Source organism: Lactuca saligna, chromosome 4, assembly GCF_052625555.1.
Source record: "Lactuca saligna cultivar CGN05327 chromosome 4, ASM5262555v1, whole genome shotgun sequence".
NCBI classification, from domain to species: Eukaryota; Viridiplantae; Streptophyta; class Magnoliopsida; order Asterales; family Asteraceae; genus Lactuca; species Lactuca saligna.
Genome location: NC_136420.1, coordinates 29740818 through 29761693, shown reverse-complemented (window position 1 = coordinate 29761693; position 20876 = coordinate 29740818). Strand labels below are relative to the sequence as shown.

At 38.8% G+C, this 20876-nt stretch overlaps 1 protein-coding gene across 3 annotated transcripts; it reads left to right on the top strand.

The window, feature by feature from the left end:
* Nucleotides 1-1276: 1276 nt before the first annotated feature.
* On the top strand, nucleotides 1277-5006 carry LOC145041466 (ACT domain-containing protein ACR4-like). 3 transcript variants are annotated; one of them, XM_078989549.1, is made up of 7 exons: nucleotides 1277-1726; nucleotides 2346-2457; nucleotides 2567-2681; nucleotides 2776-2843; nucleotides 3026-3613; nucleotides 3695-3799; nucleotides 4418-5006. In XM_078989549.1, the coding sequence occupies exons 2-7, from the start codon at nucleotides 2365-2367 to the stop codon at nucleotides 4757-4759; spliced, it is 1311 nt and encodes a 436-aa protein (XP_078845675.1). In that variant the 5' UTR covers nucleotides 1277-1726; nucleotides 2346-2364; the 3' UTR covers nucleotides 4760-5006. The 3 variants fall into 3 exon arrangements, with proteins under 3 accessions (XP_078845675.1, XP_078845672.1, XP_078845674.1); XM_078989546.1 differs by having other exon boundaries at nucleotides 2336-2457; XM_078989548.1 differs by having other exon boundaries at nucleotides 2282-2457.
* Nucleotides 5007-20876: the final 15870 nt, after the last annotated feature.

The window sequence follows — 20876 nt, the reverse complement described above, 5'->3', positions numbered from 1 at the left end:
TCAAATGGGCCTAGTCTATTGCCAACCATAAATGCACTAAATATAACATATACTAAACGTAGAATATATACAATAACACTCGGTTCGAGTCTTTGTCTTTCAGGTTCCAGCGTCGTCTCAATAGGCTAACATCTTCGTAAAAGGATTACAATATGCTCTTTTCTATGATTTCCAATCTAGATTGCATGTAGAAAAGTTCCCTTGCAATCAAAATGGAGGATGTTAGTATATATATTTATGTTGTATGGTTTGGTCTATTCCAATGTATATCCCTATGGCTCTCGGATTATGGTCATCTCTTATTATATATGTGCGTACTATTTGAAACATATGAAAGATATTTGATCCGATCTTTGGGATGAGAATGTTCAAAATCAGAATCAAAACTAATAATGTTCTAACTTTCGAAAAAAAATAATGAAATGCCAAAATCGAAAAAGAAATTATAAAGTAGCGATTTTTATACCATATCAAGATTATTTTTTCAACTGCGTGACAACGAGACTATCAAAATGCTCCTATAAAATGGTTAATACTGAATAAAATTAAAAATATAATATTATATAAAGTGCCAAAAAAAAAAAAATACAACGTTGAAATCAAATAAAAAATAAAAACGTAATATGCTTTAGAGTAAATTACACGAATGGTCCCTATGGCTTAGGGTAATTTGCGTGCTTGGTCCCTAACTTATTTTTTTAACTCGAAAGGTCCCTACTGTTTGTTTTTGTTACGCGTTTGGTCCCTATCTTACTTAAAAAGACTATTATGCCATTGATTTTTTTAATTTATTTAAATAAACACACCCCTAATCTCACCCCCTCACCTTACCTCACCTACCTCATAATTTTTTCCTCTTTAAATAATAGTCTTTTTAGATAAGACATGGACCAAACACGTAATAAAAATAAACAGTAGGGACCAAACACGTAACAAAAACAAACCATAAAAACCTTGCAAGTTAAAAAAATAAATTAAGGATCAAGCACGCAAATTATCCCAAACCATAGGGACCATTCGTGTAATTTACCCTATGCTTTATGGAATCCTCTCTCTTTGTAAATATCTTATAATATATTAATATGTATTGTTTTCACTTGTTTTTTTTCTTACAAGTCGTTTTCATGTGATCTTGTTTTCTCTCTCCGCAAACATTGGAGATATTACAGTCATTTCCCCACCACGTGCCGGGGTAAAAACTAAAAACCAAATAATTTCATCCCGGGCGTCCGTTAGTAAACCCCTCATTAAGGCATCTAACATGCACAAGATCCAGCTAACATGTGCTGCTGTCCAAGATCCTGCTCCTGCTTAAAGCGTGCTTACCCGACCCACCACCATTTTTGGGAACTCCCCTGTTAAGTACCGAAGGCCTGAATTTTTAAGACCAAACTGTATTAGGAAACGTTTTAGAGAGAGCGATAGATAGAGAGAGAAACACACACTTCAAGCCCATTTTACACCATCATACGCCTGCAAATACACAGGAGAGGGAGATAGAAACGAAGAAAAAGACTGTTCGTTGTTGGGTGTGTTTTCTTCCTATATATGGATGAAAGAAAACAGATATGTAATTGGTAAACAAATTCTACGTATTCAACCAAATACTTTTGAGGTGTTTGCTCTCTTTCTATAAGTTCTTCCCTCTGGAATTCTGTTTCTGTTAATAGAATCAAGAAGGTGCTAGCGTAGCGACCCTGGTTAATACATATCAAATTCTTAATGGGTATGTATTCTCTCTTCTTTTTCCTCCTCAATCTGTTTCAATGCTGTTTTTCCTCGGGTTTTCAAAAATTTCAAGGCGTTATTTTGTGATTTATTGTTGTTTCCTGTTCATCTTTTTATTTCGGTTGAGATAATCAATGGGGTTATCAGGGTTGTTACGTAATTGGGTTGTTGTATCGACTTGAAATTATTAGCTTTTCTGAATGTTTGGTGCGTCAATTCTTTGATTCTGTTCCTTATGTATCTAAAAATGGCTCCACAGAGAAGCAAAAGGAACCCCACCATACCCACATGGACAGAGAGACTTAAACACCCTTTTTCTTTCTGATGGTTTAAGGCTTCTCTATTGGCCTTCTTGATATCTGGTGTTTTTAATTCGTTCTCAAATCTTCATCATAAATCATTATTCTTTTTGGCCCCCTTTCTTTCCTTTTCTTCCCACACATTCTTATTTACTTACTACACACTCTTTCTTCCTTTTATATACAGACACATTCCTTCTTTACTATTTTGTAATAAATCTTGTTTCACAGTCTTTCTCTCTCTTTCTTTATAGATACTTCTTTCATGCTTTGTAATCGCATCTAACCCGTTCGACGTATTGCCTCAGAGACCTGTAGTCTGAGCTTTTCTGGAAACATGGAAGATGAATACGAGAAGTTTATCCGAAGAATGAATCCACCCAGAGTTGTTATCGACAACGATTCCTGTAAAAACGCCACCATTATTCAGGTATCCTTTTCACCTTAATAACCTCCAATCTCCACTCCACACCTTTTGATTATTATTATCATTATTATTATTAATCAACCATTTACATAATCCATGTTCTAAAAACCAGGTGGATAGCGCTAACAAACACGGCATCCTTTTGGAAGTCGTACAAGTTCTCACCGATCTTAACTTTATCATCACCAAAGCTTACATAAGTTCCGATGGAGGGTGGTTCATGGATGGTATAAAATAAAACTATAACTAATTAAATACATATAACTCCATTTTTCTATTTTCCTACCACTTTTTATAACACTCTTTTTTCTCAAATCATAGTCTTCAATGTCACCGATCAAGAAGGTAACAAAATCACCAATCAAGAAATTTTGGATTACATTCAAAAGGTAATCTTCCTTTTCCGTTAACTTCTTTTACATAAAAAATATATATATATATATATATATATATATATATATATATATATATATATATATATATATATATATATATATATAGCCAGTGGGCCCACTTAACACAGTGTGGGCCAGTTCAGGGATTGCTGAAAAAACAGTTTTGTTTTTTGCAGGCTCTTGGTTCGGAAACAAGTTTTACAACATCAATGAGATCCGTTGGGCTAACAGCGTCAACGGATCACACAGTAATCGAATTAATAGGAAGTGATAGGCCGGGCCTACTCTCAGAACTATGTGCAGTTCTCACACACTTAAAGTGTAATGTATTAAATGGTGAGGTGTGGACCCACAACACACGGGCGGCATCGGTACTTGAAGTAACGGATGAAGAATCGGGTTTAGCAATTACGGATCCCAAAAAGCTTTCGATTATAAAGAAAATGTTATGCAATGTGCTTAAAGGTAGCAACAAAGCTAATGAAGCTAAAACTGTGGTTTCTCATGGTGTTACACATACCGAAAGACGCCTTCATCAAATGATGTTTGCGGATAGAGATTATGAGAGGAAAGATGAATGTTGTAGTGAGAAAGAAAGGCCCGATGTGAAAGTTGTTAATTGGTATGATAAAGATTATTCGGTTGTGACAATAAGGTGTAAAGATAGACCAAAGCTTTTGTTTGATACGATTTGTACTTTGACTGATATGGAGTATGTGGTTTTTCATGGAAATGTTGATGCTGAAGGGCCCGAAGCTTATCAGGTTTCTAATTTTTTTTTTTTTTTTTTTTAATTTATATATTTTGTTGATGGTTGTAACGTTTTTTAATTTTGTGATTTGAAGGAATATTGTATTCGACATATCGATGGGTTTCCTGTGAATTCGGATGCAGAGAGGCAAAGGGTGATTCAATGTCTTGAAGCTGCCATTGAAAGAAGAGTTTCTGAGGTAAACATAAGTCAAATATCATATTTTAAAAAATAATAATAATAATAATAATAATGAGTAGTTAATAAAAAAAGGAACTGATTTAAATATCAGAAAGATCCAAGGGGACACTTTTAAAGTTTCAAGATTCTAAATTGTTTGTTGTATTCCACTTGTTTAGTATTCGTTATTTCGTACTAGTTTCAAGACAAATTTTTTGATTATTTTTATATGTCTTGGTTGGATCTTTAGTTATGAAAGAATCCTTCCGTTTAAGATTCTAATTTGTTTCATTATTTTTCACAAATTTTTGTTTTTATACTAATTGTGGTCCTGAATCATCAAATAATATGCTTTGTTTTGTCCGATTATGTTTTTGTATCTTCTTCTTGTTGTGTGAAACTTGATTCTTTCATAAACGGTCAACATGATGTAGACCAATCCAAATATTTTAACACAAAGTACAAGTTTTAAAAGTCCAAAGTTTGTTTGATAATTTAAGATCATGGAGAGTATTTAACTATTTATAAAAACATGTGAAATTATATTGATTTATATATATATATATATATATATATATATATATATATATATATATATATATATATATATATATATATATATATATATTTTATATAGGGATTGAAGCTAGAACTATGTACAACCGATAGAATTGGGCTATTATCCGATGTGACTCGTATATTTCGTGAGAATAGTCTCACGGTGATGCGGGCAGAGGTGACAACTCGGGCAGGAAAAGCCATGAATACATTTTATGTTGGTGATGCTTCCGGGTACCCTGTTGACCCTAAGATTATCGACTCTATCAGAAAAGAAATCGGGCAGACAATTCTAAAAGTCAAAAGTACCCCTCAAGAATTAAACCAAGGTCAACAAGAATCTCCTAATAGGTTCCTTTTTCGTGGCCTTTTTAAGACCAAATCCTTTTGCAACTTTGGGCTCGTTAGATCTTACTCGTGAGGTGCCAATACTCCAATAGTCCAATTCACACGTTAATGACTCATTCCATTCCAGACATGAGAATGGAATGGAATGGTAATGATAATGAAATGTTTTGTTATCGTTTACATTCCATTCCATCGAGCCAAACAGACCCTTAGTGTTAGACCATGAGCCCGTTTGATGGAAGCAAGAAATGGTTTTGTATATATTAAGATTCTAGTTTTGTTGACTTTTTAATTAATGTGATTTGAATTGTTTTTTCTTATGGCTATTTGTGTGTCTGAATGGAGGTTTTTTTTTTTTTAATTATGTTTTTGTGGGAAAAGAGTGGGAAATGGGAAATGCATGTGTTCATGAATTGAAAGGTCAAACGTTTGAAGTTAGTTTGTGGTTGGATTTTGATTGGGAAACGTTGACCAGTCAAAGGTCAACCGTGGTGCTATTTTTCAGAATGTTGCATGCGCACTTGATGCATTAAATGATTGAATTTATCGAGTGTGGATTAAATTGACGTTTGTCAAATGTTTTAAATGTCTTTATCTGAATTCTGAAGAGTTTTGATGGTGACGTTTTGCCTTTTTTATATATATATATATATATATATATATATATATATATATATATAATACAGAAAAAAAAGTTCTAAAATCAATAATAAACTCTTTATATTTATAAGTTTAATACTTATTTGATTAAATAAAAAAAGAGTCACATAACCCAAATTTTAATCTCATTCCAAAAAACATTCACTGAGTCGAATTATTAAATTATTTTCTTACCACATTACTTTTTTTTTAAATAATCTTGTCACCATGTGCAAAAAACACAAAATATGAAAAAGAAACTAATTAAACAAAACTTGATGTGGTGAAACCTAACCCATTTTAAAAGGGGAAATGATTCCCACATATATTTTTATTTTTTTTCAAATTTACTTTTTTTGGTTGTTTTAGCCTTCTACTTTAATAAAAAGATGAAGCAAATATGGCAAAAATGGTCTTTTAAAGGCATTTGTGCAAAGTGATGAAACGGTCCATACCTTTTGGTTTGGAAAGTGAGTCTCTTCCAATATGGCAATGCGATCTAAATCAAGATTCTTGCTTGACCACATGTTTTCAACCAACAAGCGACAATTCTTTTCTCAAACATTCAACGATCAAGCTTTAATAGGAAACTTTTTAATACATCACATTGATATGGTTTTGAAAAGAAAAATTATATTTTATTCCTATTTAAGTTCCAATTCTATCAAATATGTATCGTATTTAATGATACATTTAATGAAATTGATAATATTTTAGTTCACTGGTCACCATTTAATGTGGGTTGGAGTATAATAGAAATTTCGTATCTTTTAAATCATGAGTATTCTCCTTTACTTTTTCTTGAATTTTTATTTTATTATTATTATTATTATTATTATTATTATTATTATTTAAGTATGTGTAATGATGGATTTGGATGTGTAATGATGGATTTGGATTCAGTTTGCTAAATGATAGATATCATTAAGCTTTAGGGTAATGGTTGGATCTTGGTGTTTTATTTTAATGTTCGTTGCTTTGAACATAAGAGATTGTATTGTCACTCATTATTTGTTACTTATTATTTGTTCCAAGCTCGATTAGTCTGGGAATTAAGACAAGCAAAACGACATTGAAATATATTGTTCTTTTATCTTAATTATAAGACTCGATATCACGAATCTATTAGTTGTGCGGAATCTAGTAGATAGATGGTGACGAATCTATTATTTGTGCGGAATCTAGTAGATAGATGGTGTAAGACAAGGCAATTAGTTATTAACATATAGTGTACATAGATTTGGATAAGTTAATGTGTGATTATAATCATGTCTATGATGAAACCGAAATCTAAAGGAAATACGTCTATAAGTTTAACCAATTGATAAATGAACCAAAAATGATTTTCTTTCCTATCATCTAGTTTAACATTGTTTTCTACACTATTGGTTTCTTAGTCGTTGTCACATCAAAATCAGTTTTTAATAGTTTTATCATAATTTATAGTTTTTATATTTGTTTACTTGTAAATACATAGTTTGACCAAGAGCTCCTTGTGATGCCATCATGCTTACTTATGTAACTTAAGCAAGTAAGAATGGACTGCATCTCATCCGCAAATGCTCTTATTCAGCATGGAGTCCAGATTCATAATTCAAAATGTAGTGCATGTATCTTAGGAACTGAATCAGTAGATCGTATGTTGGTAGCATGCCCTTTCGCAGCTACACTTTGGAACCGGATATGGAATTAGTGTGGTACCACACCTCACCAAGTCTCTTGTATCAAGGAGATCTTAAATTTTTCGCAGCTACACTTTGGAACCGGATATGGAATTAGTGTGGTACCACACCTCACCAATTCTCTTGTATCAAGGAGATCTTAAATTTTCCAGCCAAGTTTGGACGCTCCCCAAAAAAGAAGAGAACAATGAACACAATCATTTTCGGAGCGCTATGGGGTATGTGGAGAGCAAGAAATGATAGAATTTTCAGTTCAAAGTTTACCACCCTAGAATTAGTGTTTGAAGGAGTTAGATTCATGGTTTATGTATGGATTAAGCATAGGCATGGGAAAGGAAATTTTGTATGGGATGAATGAATAAATTCTTATTTTTCTTTTCTTAACCTTGATTAAGATACCTTTTGGCTCTCACTAGTCCCTTGCTAGTGAGTGACTTTTAATAAAATTATGGGTTCAAAAAAAAAATTATTTTTTATTCTATTTGGTACTTGATCATTTGTTTTATTTTTCGAACTCTAGTAAACAACCAACTTACAAAATGACTTTTTTATACATACCTCTAACTACTCATGCATCCTTTAATGCTTTTACCTTTATTAATCATTACTCTTTTTAATAATTAAGTTATGATTGCATAGTTATTATTAATAGTTTTCTTTAATATATAATTAGTTAATATCAATAAATCTATTTTTCTAAAATATTATTATTTTATTTGGTTTATTTACACATAATTGGTTTAAACTATTTTTTCGATTGATACATAAGTATTTTTGTTTAATTAAAAAAAAAAAAAAAAAAAAAAAAAAAAAAAAAAAAAAAAAAAAACGTTAAAGTACACACAACATGAATTTATTCTTTTTTATCTTTGTTTCTATGATTTAAAAAATATTTTTTCAAAAATAACATTTAATGATTTGTCCAAATAATTTATTTAGGGGTTGTTTGTTTTTTATGTGAAGATTTGCGCAATCACTTTTGTCTGCGTCGCGCAGACAACGCACAGATACATGCCCTCGCAGATTGTTTGTTTTTTGGAAGTGCGCAGAAAACGTCTGCGCGAGGTCTTCCTGACGCAGACATGAGTCACTGTCTTCAAAGGTCTTCAGACCTCATTTTAACCTAAATCAAAAAAAAAAAAAAAAAACACTGGCACCCGTGCAGTTTCTTTTTTCTTTCTTTTTTTGTTAAAAATGCATTTTTAATATTTATGACATGAAATTAAGTTTAAAAATTTTACAGCCTGCAGACGTTAAAAACAAATAGTCTTCTTATTGCAGACTGCAGACATTTTGTCCACCTCTTCTGCCGCAGAGGCTTGCAGATGTGGTCCGCAGACTGCAAACATTTTGACTTCAAAAAAACAAACAGCACCTTAGAGTTTTTTTTTGTTTATTTGTTTTTGGCGTTTAGCTTGAATTAGTTTGAATAACGTTTTATATTTTAACGCTTTGGCTAAAGATTTTTTTAAGAATACTTGTTTTTATAGGATCATAGATTTTAGTTTATTATAAATTTAAATATCTGATTTAACATAACGTAATTGAATATAGAATCTATAAAGTTTTTACTTATAATTATTAGTATTTATAAAGTAATTATTAATAGTTTTTTAATATATAAATAATTAAAATTTATAAATCTATTTACTAAAATATTTTTTATACTTTTAATTCTATAAATAAAACATGTTTTATATTTTACTTAGTTTATTTATTAATTTACTAGGTTATAACCCGTGAAAACCACGATCAGTATATTTAAAAAATTTATACAGATAAAAAAATAATAAATGTAAAAAAAAAAACCCAAAATATTATCGATTGTAAATAATTATGAAATAATATGTTAAGCAAAATAAAAATAATAGGGTATGATTGTGTATTTTCAAATTTTGAATTGAATTTAATTTTTTATAAAAAAAGAAAATAATAAAAATCATAGAAAAATATCACGTGTCAAAAAAACATTCTAAAAAACTGACACGTGTTATTTTTAGGTTTTATTTCTTAAAAGAGATAGATTTATAGATAAGCTATTAATACTATTTTAAAAAAGATACATAAATATTCTAGACAAACACTACTACTTGAAACCCACAAATATCTTCACACACACACGTGCGCGCACGTACACACACACACACACATATATATATATATATATATATATATATATATATATATATATATATATATATATATATATAACGGATTCAAAATAAATGTTAAAGAAAACGTTATTTTTTATTTTTGTTCGAACAAAACTCTAAAAAATAAAAAATAAAAAATCCAAAATCATAAAGATAAATATAATAATTGTAACACCCGTTTTCAATGATAGTTTGGTGTAAGGCATTAAGGAGTAAAAAATTTGGTTTTTTGGAAAAATTGGGTGTTACAGCGTGCCCATAGAGAGGTTACGATATGACAAGTAAAAGTGAAAAACGTGTATTAGGATGTGTTCGCCACGTGACACATAGATGGTCACGACGTAAGGAAGGTTGCAGCCCGGACTCATGATATTTTAGTGTTACCTTCATATTTAAACGTCATTAGCTTGATGTTAGGGTTCATTATTAGCCTCCATTACCCTTAAACCTCAGAAAAATCCTAACCCTAATCCCTTTGGGTGGTTCTTGCCTTTTGGTGCATTCTGGTAGCTTGAAGAATGAAAAAACGTGTTCTTGTTGTGGATCTAGCAAGGAAGCCACATCATATTCATCTTGTGCTCATTCTAGACCTTTGTAAGTGTCCAAGATCCAAACTTTATTGCTTAATGTTGTTAGATCTAAGTTTTTGTGACATCCCCATTTTCACGGCCAGAAAAGACCGATTTTGTTTATGATTTATGAAAATCAGAGTACCTCTTTTAATAAAAATGTTGCGGAATTTATCCTAGAAAAACACGATAAATACGTTATCAAAGCATTACCGAAGAAACGTATTTTATTCATTTTAAAATATTTGGGATATCATCGTCAATACAGAAACATAAGCATAAACAGAACTTGCATTCATTTACACTAGTGATCTATATCTCCTTAATCTCTCAGTGTAATGTCACTTCATATCGACACCTGTGATATAAATAAAATGAGTGGGTCAGGTTGGGAAACCTGGTGAGTACATAGGGTTTTCAACCCACAATAATATAATTATTATGTTTAAACACTCAAACAATCAATCTAATTACCCATCCCCATTATCATCTTTAGTCTTAAGGATCTACCCTAAGAATCAGTTATTCCTTTTTCATTCATTCCTAAGGATCATCCTAAGGAATTGGCACGAAGTCCATCGTTGCCACGGTTTACACAACGGGCACTAAGTCTGCATAGTCGCCAGGGCCTAGGCACTAAGTCTGCATAGTCGCCAAGGTTTAGGCATCAAGTCTGCATGATCACCAAGGTTTAGATATAAAGTCTGCATGATCACCAAGGTTTAGGCATCAAGTCTGCATGATCACCAAGTCTTAGGCACCAAGTCTGCATGGACGCCAGGGTTTAGAGTACACCGGGTGAGCACATCGTTCACAACATCTACAGGTTGCGAGCCTGCTAGTGTACCGTTGGACTGTCTATAATAGTATGTGGTTGTCATACATACTCTGCTGAATGATGGGGCCATCATTTAGGAAAGGTTTCTCACATCGTCCACCTCTCACCCTTACCTCGTGGTCTATAACACCTCTCAACTCATCATCCAACTCATATTCCATCTATTACATCTACCCATTTTTACTCCAACATTATTGTAGATATAAAATATGTATACAGTTTAAATCATTTAAAACATGTATAAAATCGTTCATCTAGCATAGACAGCAAGTACTCAGATAATATGCACACATAGCACGTAATTTATATAAAATATTTCATATCTATGTGTGTTGTTAGAATCACTCTATATAAATGATAGGATTTTATATAAAGAGTATGGGACACACCATTTTTGTCTTCTTTTGGTCTTGAAATTTTTAAGATTTTCAAGTGTGTGTGTTTTTGTTGTGAATATATATATATATATATATATATATATATATATATATATATATATATATATATATATATATATATATATATATATATATATATATATAGAGAGAGAGAGAGAGAGAAAGTTAATTAATAATTGAATGGATTTTTTTTAATAATTTTCGAACGGTCAAAATCACTTTTAGTCGGATATTTAGCTTGATGCGCGACATGCAACTTTTCGACATCACTTTTAGTCGGATATCGCAAGTATATGTAACAGTAAAGCTCTATAACATACTCACAAAAAAGATATGTATAGTTTCGACCCGTTTTCTCATACATTTTCAAATACTCATTTGATGCGTCTGCGGCTATGCCGTATCCCAATTGTCTAAGAGCGGTTGTACATTTTTGTATTGTAGTAAAACCACGTTTACCTCTAGCATCGGATCTTATTCGGGAAAACTCATAATTACGTTCCAAATCTCTAGCTATACGTAAGAATAAATTTCTACTAATACGAAAACGTTCTTCAAAATTTTATATATCATATAAACTACCAGAGGCAAAATAATTACGTACGAAAAGTTTATTTGTCGCCTCTCGATCCCAGTTGATCCATTTCTATGCTTCTTTTCAACATGTGAACTTTTGCCTCTCTCATGTACCATGTCTTGTGTCATGGACAATAGTGTGTGCAAAAACCAACTCATCATCGGAATCATCATCGGATGAAAAAGAAATTAAACCGAAAAAATTATCCATTTTTTTAAAAGTATGATTGTTTTGAAAGAGTGTGTGTTTTGTTGTGAAAAAATGTGTAATATATATATATATATATATATATATATATATATATATATATATATATATAGAGAGAGAGAGAGAGAGAGAGAGAGAGTTAATTAATAATTTAATGGATTTTTTTAATAATTTCTGAATGGTTAAAATGCCCCCTATCCCCCAACGGAGAAAATCGAGATAGCCAATCATAGCCTCCATTTTCCTCCATCTTTGCGCTCACGCCACAGCCAAAGCACCGGACCTAGGGGTGGTCTTCACGCGTCGGGGGTGGGGGTGTAACACCCTGTTCCGAATCGGCTCCTAGTGTGGGGCTGTGACCCGGATATCGGTCATCATAAGGACTAGAGCTTTTGAAAAGGTAGGTTCTAGTCCCATTCGGGTGCGGCTGGTGTATTGGAAGTGATCCAGGTGGTTGATTCGTGTTTTGGAGCCTAGGGGTATTTCAGTAAAGTGTTAGTTGGGCTTTTGTGAAAAAATGGATTTTTGTTCAGAAAGTTTTAAGAAAGGGATGAGTTGATAGAAGTGTGGGGCTTCTCGTTACCTTTCAGTGGATATAATGATCGTCGGAAACGAGTTTATAACGAAAAAGTTATGGCCTTCGGAAGTTTCGTGGTTTTCAGGCTTAGCCGAGTACGCGGGGTGGGGCGTACACAAAGAGTACGCGGGGCGTACTAGTGAAGAAGATAGTACGCAGGGCGTACCTTGGAGTACGTTGGGTGTAGTCGTGAAGGTTCCCAGGATTACGTTGGGTGTACCATATGTACGCTGGGCGTACTCCAGTCAGATCAGAACCTTATTTTAGGGTCTTGGACCCTATTTAAGCTCCTTATCTCATATCCCAACCCTAATATCTTCAGCCTCCATTCCTATAAACCCTATAAATTGTCCTCAATCACTCATGGTGGCATTTTAAGCTTGTGGAATCCATTTTTGGAGTGTTTGTCCATTTTCAAGAAGGTGGAGCTTGATGCAAAGATGGGGATCAAGGGGAAGCTTATGGATCTCGCTTTTGGGACTCATTTTCAGCTTGATGATGGTATAAAGCTTTGAACTTGATCATTGATATCTTAGATCTCTTACTAGTGAGTTTTAGTTCATTTTGGTCACAAAGATGAGATCTAGTGGTCTTGATTTCATTCCAGAAGCTTTGAGTTGCCCCTCTTTGTGTTTCTGAGGTTCAAGATCCATAAAGTTGGTACCTTTAGAGTTTAAGACCATCCATTTTGAAGTTAGAGTCATTTCCATGGAAGTAGAATGTTATACTTTGAGATATGGTCTTTTTGGGGCATGCAAAGTCACCAAGTTATTGACTTTATGGGTTTAGACGTTGTTTGGGACTCAGATCTGTGGCTTGAACTTATGGCTTAAAGCATTAAGTGTTTAATGGAAAATGGATTAAAAGGGAAGTACGCTAGACGCACAAGCCAGTACGCGCAACGTACAAGCCATTAGGCGAGTACGCACATCATACTGCTAAGCCCTACGTACTCAGTCAGGTTGGACTTCATATTTTGGGCTTCGGGTTTTGGCCTTTTCTTGGGCTAGGTTGTTGTGAGCCTTCGCGGGCCATTTGGAAACAATGTTTTGAACTAAGGAAATTTATTGGTCTTGAGGAAAGGCCATTAGAAAGGTCCAGGCCCAATTTGGAAAATTAGGCCATAATTGGGCCTTGATGATTATGAGATATTGGGTCACTGGAATACCAAGAGTTTGGACTAGAATAGATAGATGGGTCTTAAGGTAAGACCATGTAGGGGTTTGGGCCCAATTTGGAAAGTTGGGCCATATGTTGGGCTTTTGACCCATTACTTGACTTTTGGGCATTTAGAGTGTGAGTTGGACCCTGAGCTTAGAACCCAATTATTAATTGGGTATTGTTTGATGTTGACAATTTGGGAATCTGCCAGGCAGCAACTGGAGTTTTATCTGCGGGACTTCAGCAGTGCCAGGTGAGTTATCCTCACTATATCAACAGGGTCTAAGGCACCAAGGCCGGCCCTTTATGTATTTGTATCTGGATTATGGCATGACATGTTTATTGATTACATCCTGGTAGTTAGGATGGTGATAAGCTTATGCTTAGCGACCTGGTTAGGTTAGTGTCCTGGTTATAGGATGATGCTATGTTAGTGACCGGTTAGGTATGTATCCCAGTTTTTGGGGATGTTGCTATGATTAGTGATATGTTAGATCGCTTTGACTATTTGTAACATCCGGATTTTACCAGGTATAATGTAAGTTTAATTGTGTTATTTTGTAAGAGGGACTCGGCGATTCAGGGCTCAGACTCGCCGAGTAGGGACGCGGGATTGAGCGAAGGTGCGCGCTTGGACTCGGCGAGTCCAGGGTATGGACTCGGCGAGTCTGCGCTGTGTTATGGAACCCTAAATCCCCGGGTTTGTGGCCTATTTAAGGGGCCTTATGGCCGTCATTTGCGCTCATCCAACCCCCAAAGTGTGTCCCTAGAGTTCTTGAGCGTTTGGTGAAGGATTGAGAGCAAATCTTGACCTTGTGAGTGTTGTTTAGCAAGAAGAAGGAGGCTCTAGGCAAGAGGAGGCAAAGGAGATTGCTATTTCGTGGATTTGGAGCTTGGATCATCACTTTAGAGGTAATATTTTCGGACCATTTTCTGTTTGGTGAAACTTGATGCAAGTTAGGGCTTAATATGATCATTTATAGGGTGATTTGGTGCCCTTTTGTTCCCTCTTTGAGTTGAGACCATGGATCTGGATCCATAGAGGTCCAGAGGGCCTCACTCATCAAGCTTTATGGGTGGAAATGGAGTCCTTGGCCTTGTGTTGAAGTAGTAGAGTCAAAAACATCATTTGTGATCATGTAGAGGTTATTTATGCATCAAGATTGTGACTTTACGTGCTAAATAAGCATGGGGGGACTGGATCTATGGATTAGTGGACTGGATCTGGCCTTTAGAGCAAGATTGAGTCAGTGCATGGCTCTGACTCGCCGAGTCCGAAGAACAGACTCGGCGAGTAGCTTGAATGCTGCACGACCACTCAGCGAGTGGCCTCGCCGAGTTGGGATGAGTGAACTCAGTGGGTCAAGGGGGAGTCAGGATGGACAGGTGGACCGAGTCAAACCGGACTCGATGAGTTGAGTCGTGGTGGCCCCACAACTCGTGCCAGGTGGAGCTCGTCGAGTTGGGAAGGGATGCTCGACGTGTCAAGAGAGGATTCCAGGGAAATTGGTGATTTCGCTCAGACTCGCCGAGTCGCTATAGTGCACTCGCCGAGTCCGGTCAAGTTGACCGTTGACCAGCGTTGACCTAGATTGTCCTGTTATGGTATGGTCAACCCTAGTTGGGAAAGTGTTAATTAGAGATATATTGTGCTATAGGGGGACTTCAGCTCGGCAGATCGAGTGTTTAGCAATTTCAGGGTTACGGTTTACCGAGACACACGAGGTGAGTCTTCTCACTATACTTTACCTTGAGTAGGTAACCAGAGTTATGTGATAGAGTAATTGTATGCTATGTATGTTATGTGTTGTACTGCATTACTTTATATGTTTGATGTTGTGCATGTTTACAGAGTTAGAACCGGAAGGTTCACAGAGTTAGAACCTGAGGGTTCACAGAGTTTGGGTGCACGGACCCACAGAGTTATAGCCTCGAGTGGCTAATATGTGTTATATGTAGTATTTTGGGAAACTCACTAAGCTTTGTGCTTACAGTGTTGATGTTATTTGTTTCAGGTGCTAGTGACGACCGTGGGAAGGCGCCGGCTTGACCCGTACACACACGTTTGGAGCTTGACATTTTGATCTTGGGATTTTGTAATATCTTGTTGAACAATTAAAAGGGGTTGTTTCTATGAATATTGATGGAATTATGCTTTTATAAAAATCGAAAATTTTGTTTGAAAAATCAGTGTTACAAATTGGTATCAGAGCCTTGGTTTGAGGGATTCGGGTACACCTTCGGGGGTATTTGAACTCAAACTGAGGAAATGAAGAGATATTTTCAAAATAAAAACCAAAATTTTCTAAGAGTAAAGGGTTTTCCAGGAAGAAACGTGTGTACGATCAGTCAGCGCCCGAACGGTGAATTCCCAAAATATCTTTTGTTATGTAATAACTATTATTGTGATGTGTGTGCATGCTAGAGTAGGCTAGGTATTGCTGATAGGGCTAGAGTGGCCTGTTTTGTGGTGCCTTAGCTTAGGGAATGGTGAGCTGCTACGAGACGCTGAGAGTAATTAGGTAGCAGCTAGGGTTTTGTGTGAGATCTGTTCAGAGAGATTTAAGTATAATAGAGTACTTGGGGACTGGGATCCGAAGAGGATGATTTGGGGTGTGTACCGAGACGGTGCGGACAGTAGTATTGGTCCCGTACTACTAAAAGCACCGGAGCGGTACACAGTTCAAATAAGAATCTGGGGATGCCAAGAATCAAGGAGGGGTGGATTGTTGAATGTAAGGGTGTTCGAGTGAATTCTAATTATCACATGTTGTATTTCAGAGGTTGATCATGGTGAGGACACGATACATGCCGGAGGATGCCGGATCTAGTGATGAGGACATTCGACAGATCATTCATGAGGAGGTGGCTGCGGTCATCAGAGCCGAGATACCAGAGATGTTCGGGTCCATTAAGACCGCTTTGATTGAGACGTTTGACGAGCGATATGCCGCTCTTTCTGAGGCTGCGGTTGCAGCAGCTACCGCAGCGATTGCTGCGGCAAGACCCCAGGGAGGTGATGCGATGTTGTTCAGGGAGTTCAGCAACACCAAGCCACCAGAGTTTGATGGTACACAGGACCCGGTGGCAGCTATGAGGTGGATATCTGATATGGAGGGATGCTTCTTCACTTGCTCGTCCCCTGAGCATTTGAAGGTTCGGTTCGCGCTGAACCAGCTTCGCTTGGGAGCGAAGGACTGGTGGAAGTTTGTGACTGCGCATTTCACACCGACCGAGCTTGCGGCAGTGACCTGGGAGAGGTTCACTTCCATGTTCCGAGATGAGTATGTTCCTCAGGTGGAGAGGGAACGTCTGGCACAGGAGTTTCTGACCCTCAAGCAGGGTACCGAGTCAGTTACAGCGATTACGAGGATGTTTCAGGAGAGGGCGATGTTTTGCCCTGAGCACGTATCCACCGAGCAGGCACGTATGAGCCGTTATCTGAGCATTTTGAGACGGCACGCTGCGAACTCCTCGTACCGGACATTTGCCGAGCTTCAGGCAAATGCTCGGAAGAGGGAGATAGAGCTTGAGACTCAGGCCAGGGAGGAGGCGGAGTCTATGGGAAGGGATCAGCGGCCGGCACAGTCCCAGCCGGCAGCCAAGCGGGCCAAGCCCGCTGATCCCAGACCCGGGAGCCAGAAGGGCCGCACTTGTGGGAAGTGCGGCAAGGGTCACGATGGCGCCTGTCGGGCAGGGTCTTGCTACAAATGTGGCAAGGAGGGGCATATGGATAAGGACTGCCCCAAGGGATTTGCAGTGTGCTTCCACTGCAACCAGACCGGACACCGGAAGGCGGAGTGTCCACTGCTGCGCGGGGCATCTCAGGGGTTTGCCCCCGCCGCCATCAGAGCTGCTGCTGCAGAGAGTCGGCCCGTGAAGGCCGAGGCACCAAGGGCTCAGGGGAGAGCCTTCCAGCTGACTGCGGAAGAGGTCCGCGCCGCACCCGACGTTGTGGCTGGTATGTTTCCTTTTCATTATTGTTTATGATGTTGAGATATTATGCTTATATCATGCTATGCTTAGGTACCTTCCTTGTGAATTCTGTACCTGCTTTAGTGTTATTTGACTCGGGTGCGAGTCAATCTTTTGTGTCTTTGGCATTTAGTCAGCGTATCAGTGTTAGTCGTGGAGTATTGAGTCGGCCCCTGCGGGTTTCCATAGCCGCCGACAGAGTGATTTGTGCTACAGAGGTCTTCCGGGGATGTGTATTGGAGATATTCGGGGTCGAGTTTCCGATCGACCTGATTCCGATTGCGATGGGTGATGTTTGTGTTATAGTGGGCATGGATTGGTTGAGCCGATTCGGTGCGGTTATCGATTGCGAGCAACAACTGGTGACTATACGGGATCCTAGTGGGGGAGTTCTTTCAGTATACGGCGAGGGTACACGTTCTGGATCAGCCTTTTGTTCGGCTGCTAGGGCGAGGCAGTGTTTACAGCAGGGCTGTAAGGGTTATGTAGCGTATGTGATGGATACGCGAGTGATCTCCGAGAGACCGAGCTCTGTGGAGGAAGTTCCGGTGGTGCGGGAGTTTCCAGATGTATTTCCCGAAGAGTTACCAGGTGTGCCTCCCGCGAGGCAAGTGGAGTTTGGCATCGATTTGGTTCCGGGGGCCGCACCTATTGCTAAGGTGTCGTATCGCCTTGCGCCTCCAGAGATGCAGGAGTTATCCTCGCAACTTCAGGAGTTGCTGGGGAAGGGGTTTATTCGGCCGAGTAGCTCGCCGTGGGGAGCACCCATCTTGTTTGTGAAGAAGAAGGATGGCTTGCATCGCATGTGTATTGATTACCGGGAATTGAATAAGCTGACGGTCAAGAACCGTTACCCGCTGCCGAGGATCGACGATTTATTCGATCAGCTACAGGGAGCATCTTGGTTCTCCAAGATTGATTTGAGGTCGGGCTATCATCAGGTGAGAGTGCGGGACGAGGACGTCCAGAAGACAGCATTCAGGACACGTTATGGGCATTATGAGTTTGTGGTGATGCCTTTTGGGCTCACTAATGCCCCGGCTGTGTTCATGGACCTCATGAACAGGGTATGTCGGCCGATGTTGGATCGATCGGTGATTGTTTTCATTGATGATATTCTGGTATATTCGAGATCTAGTGAGCAGCACGAGGAGCATCTGAGGGAGGTGCTTGGGGTTTTGAGAGCGGAGAAACTTTACGCAAAGTTCTCCAAGTACGATTTCTGGTTACGGGAGGTCCAGTTTCTGGGACATCTCGTTAACCAGAAGGGGATATTGGTCGATCCGGCCAAGGTTGACGTAGTGATGAGGTGGGAGGTGCCGAGGTCACCTTCTGAGATACGGAGTTTCCTCGGGTTGGCAGGGTATTATCGGAGATTTATTAAGGATTTCTCCAAGATAGCGGTTCCACTCACCAGATTGACCCGGAAGGGTGTGGCATTTGCATGGGGTCCCGAGCAGCAGACCTCCTTTGAGACGCTTCGCCAAAGGTTGTGTGAAGCTCCAGTATTAGCCCTTCCGGAAGGTATGGAAGGTTTTGTGGTATTCTGTGATGCATCGATCCTAGGATTGGGGGCGGTATTGATGCAAAGGGGTCATGTGATAGCTTATGCATCGAGGCAGTTGAAGCCTCACGAGACGAGGTACCCCACGCATGATTTGGAGTTGGGGGCAGTGGTGTTCGCCCTCAAGATTTGGCGGCACTACTTGTATGGGGTTCGTTGTACGATTTACACGGACCATAAGAGTTTGAAGTACTTGATGGATCAGCCTAACCTAAATATGAGGCAGAGGAGATGGTTAGACGTGGTCAAGGATTATGATTGTGAGATCTTGTACCACCCGGGCAAGGCTAATGTAGTAGCCGACGCGTTGAGTCGCAGGGCGGAGAGTACTCCCCTGCGAGATGTATGTTTGAGATTGACCGTGATAGCTCCAGTTCTGGACGCCATTCGTGGGGCTCAGGCCGAGGCCGTGCGTCCGGAGATGCAGAAGAGAGAGCGGGTTGTTGGGATGGTTTCTGAGTTTATATCGGATAGTCGAGGCCTTATGACTTATCAGGGCAGGATCTGGGTACCGTTTGTGGGCGATACCCGTGCTACATTGATGGAGGAGGCTCATAGATCGAAATTTTCGATCCACCCCGGGGCCACGAAGATGTATTTGGATCTAAGGAAGGAGTATTGGTGGCCCTGTATGAAGAGGGATGTAGCATGGTTTGTCGAGAGGTGTTTGACCTGTCGAAGGGTAAAGGCCGAACACCAGAGACCGCATGGCAAGTTGCAGCCATTGGAGGTTCCCGAGTGGAAGTGGGAACAGATCACTATGGACTTTATCACCAAATTGCCGAGGACTGCCAGAGGAGTTGATGCGATTTGGGTGATTGTGGATAGGTTGACAAAGAGCGCTCACTTTCTTGCCATCAGTGAGAGTTCTTCAGCAGAGAAGTTGGCGGAGGTTTACGTGAGGGAGGTTGTGTCTCGGCATGGGGTGCCGGTCTCGATTATTTCAGACCGCGATGTGCGTTTCACTTCCCGTTTTTGGAAGAAATTTCATGAGGAGTTGGGTACTAAGTTGCATTTTAGTACCGCATACCACCCCCAGACCGACAGTCAGAGTGAGCGGACGATACAGACACTCGAAGACATGCTTCGAGCTTGTGTATTGGATTTTGGGGGTAGTTGGGACTCGTATTTGCCTCTAGCGGAGTTTTCCTACAATAACAGCTATCATTCGAGCATTGGTATGCCGCCCTTTGAGCTGTTATATGGTAGGAGGTGTCGGACTCCCATATGTTGGGGAGAGGTTGGGCAAAGGGTAATGGGCAGTACAGAGATCGTGAATCAGACGACAGAGCAGATACAGCTGGTCAGGCAGAGGTTATTGACCGCTCAGAGCCGGCAGAAGAGTTACGCGGATAGGCGCCGGTCCGAATTGGAATTTCAGGTCGGCGACTTTGTTCTCCTGAAGGTCTCTCCTTGGAAAGGAGTGATCCGGTTCAGGAAGAGGGGCAAATTGGGACCCCGGTTTATTGGCCCATTTCGTGTGATCGCCAGGGTGGGCCGGGTAGCCTATCGGCTATAGTTACCAGCAGAGTTGGGAAAGATTCACAACACTTTTCATGTATCGCAGTTGAGGAAATGTATAGCCGATGAGTCGGCAGTGGTTCCACTTGAGGATATTCAGGTTGATGCGAGCCTGAATTATGCGGAGAGACCAGTGGCTATTAGGGATCGGAAGATCAAAGTTTTGAGGAACAAGGAGGTACCTCTGGTATTGGTTCAGTGGCAACATCGGAAGGGATCAAAGATGACCTGGGAGCTGGAGGATATGATGCGGGAGCAGCATCCGGAGCTGTTTTAGAGCGGGACTTCGAGGGCGAAGTCCAGTTCTAGTGGGGGAGAGTTGTAACATC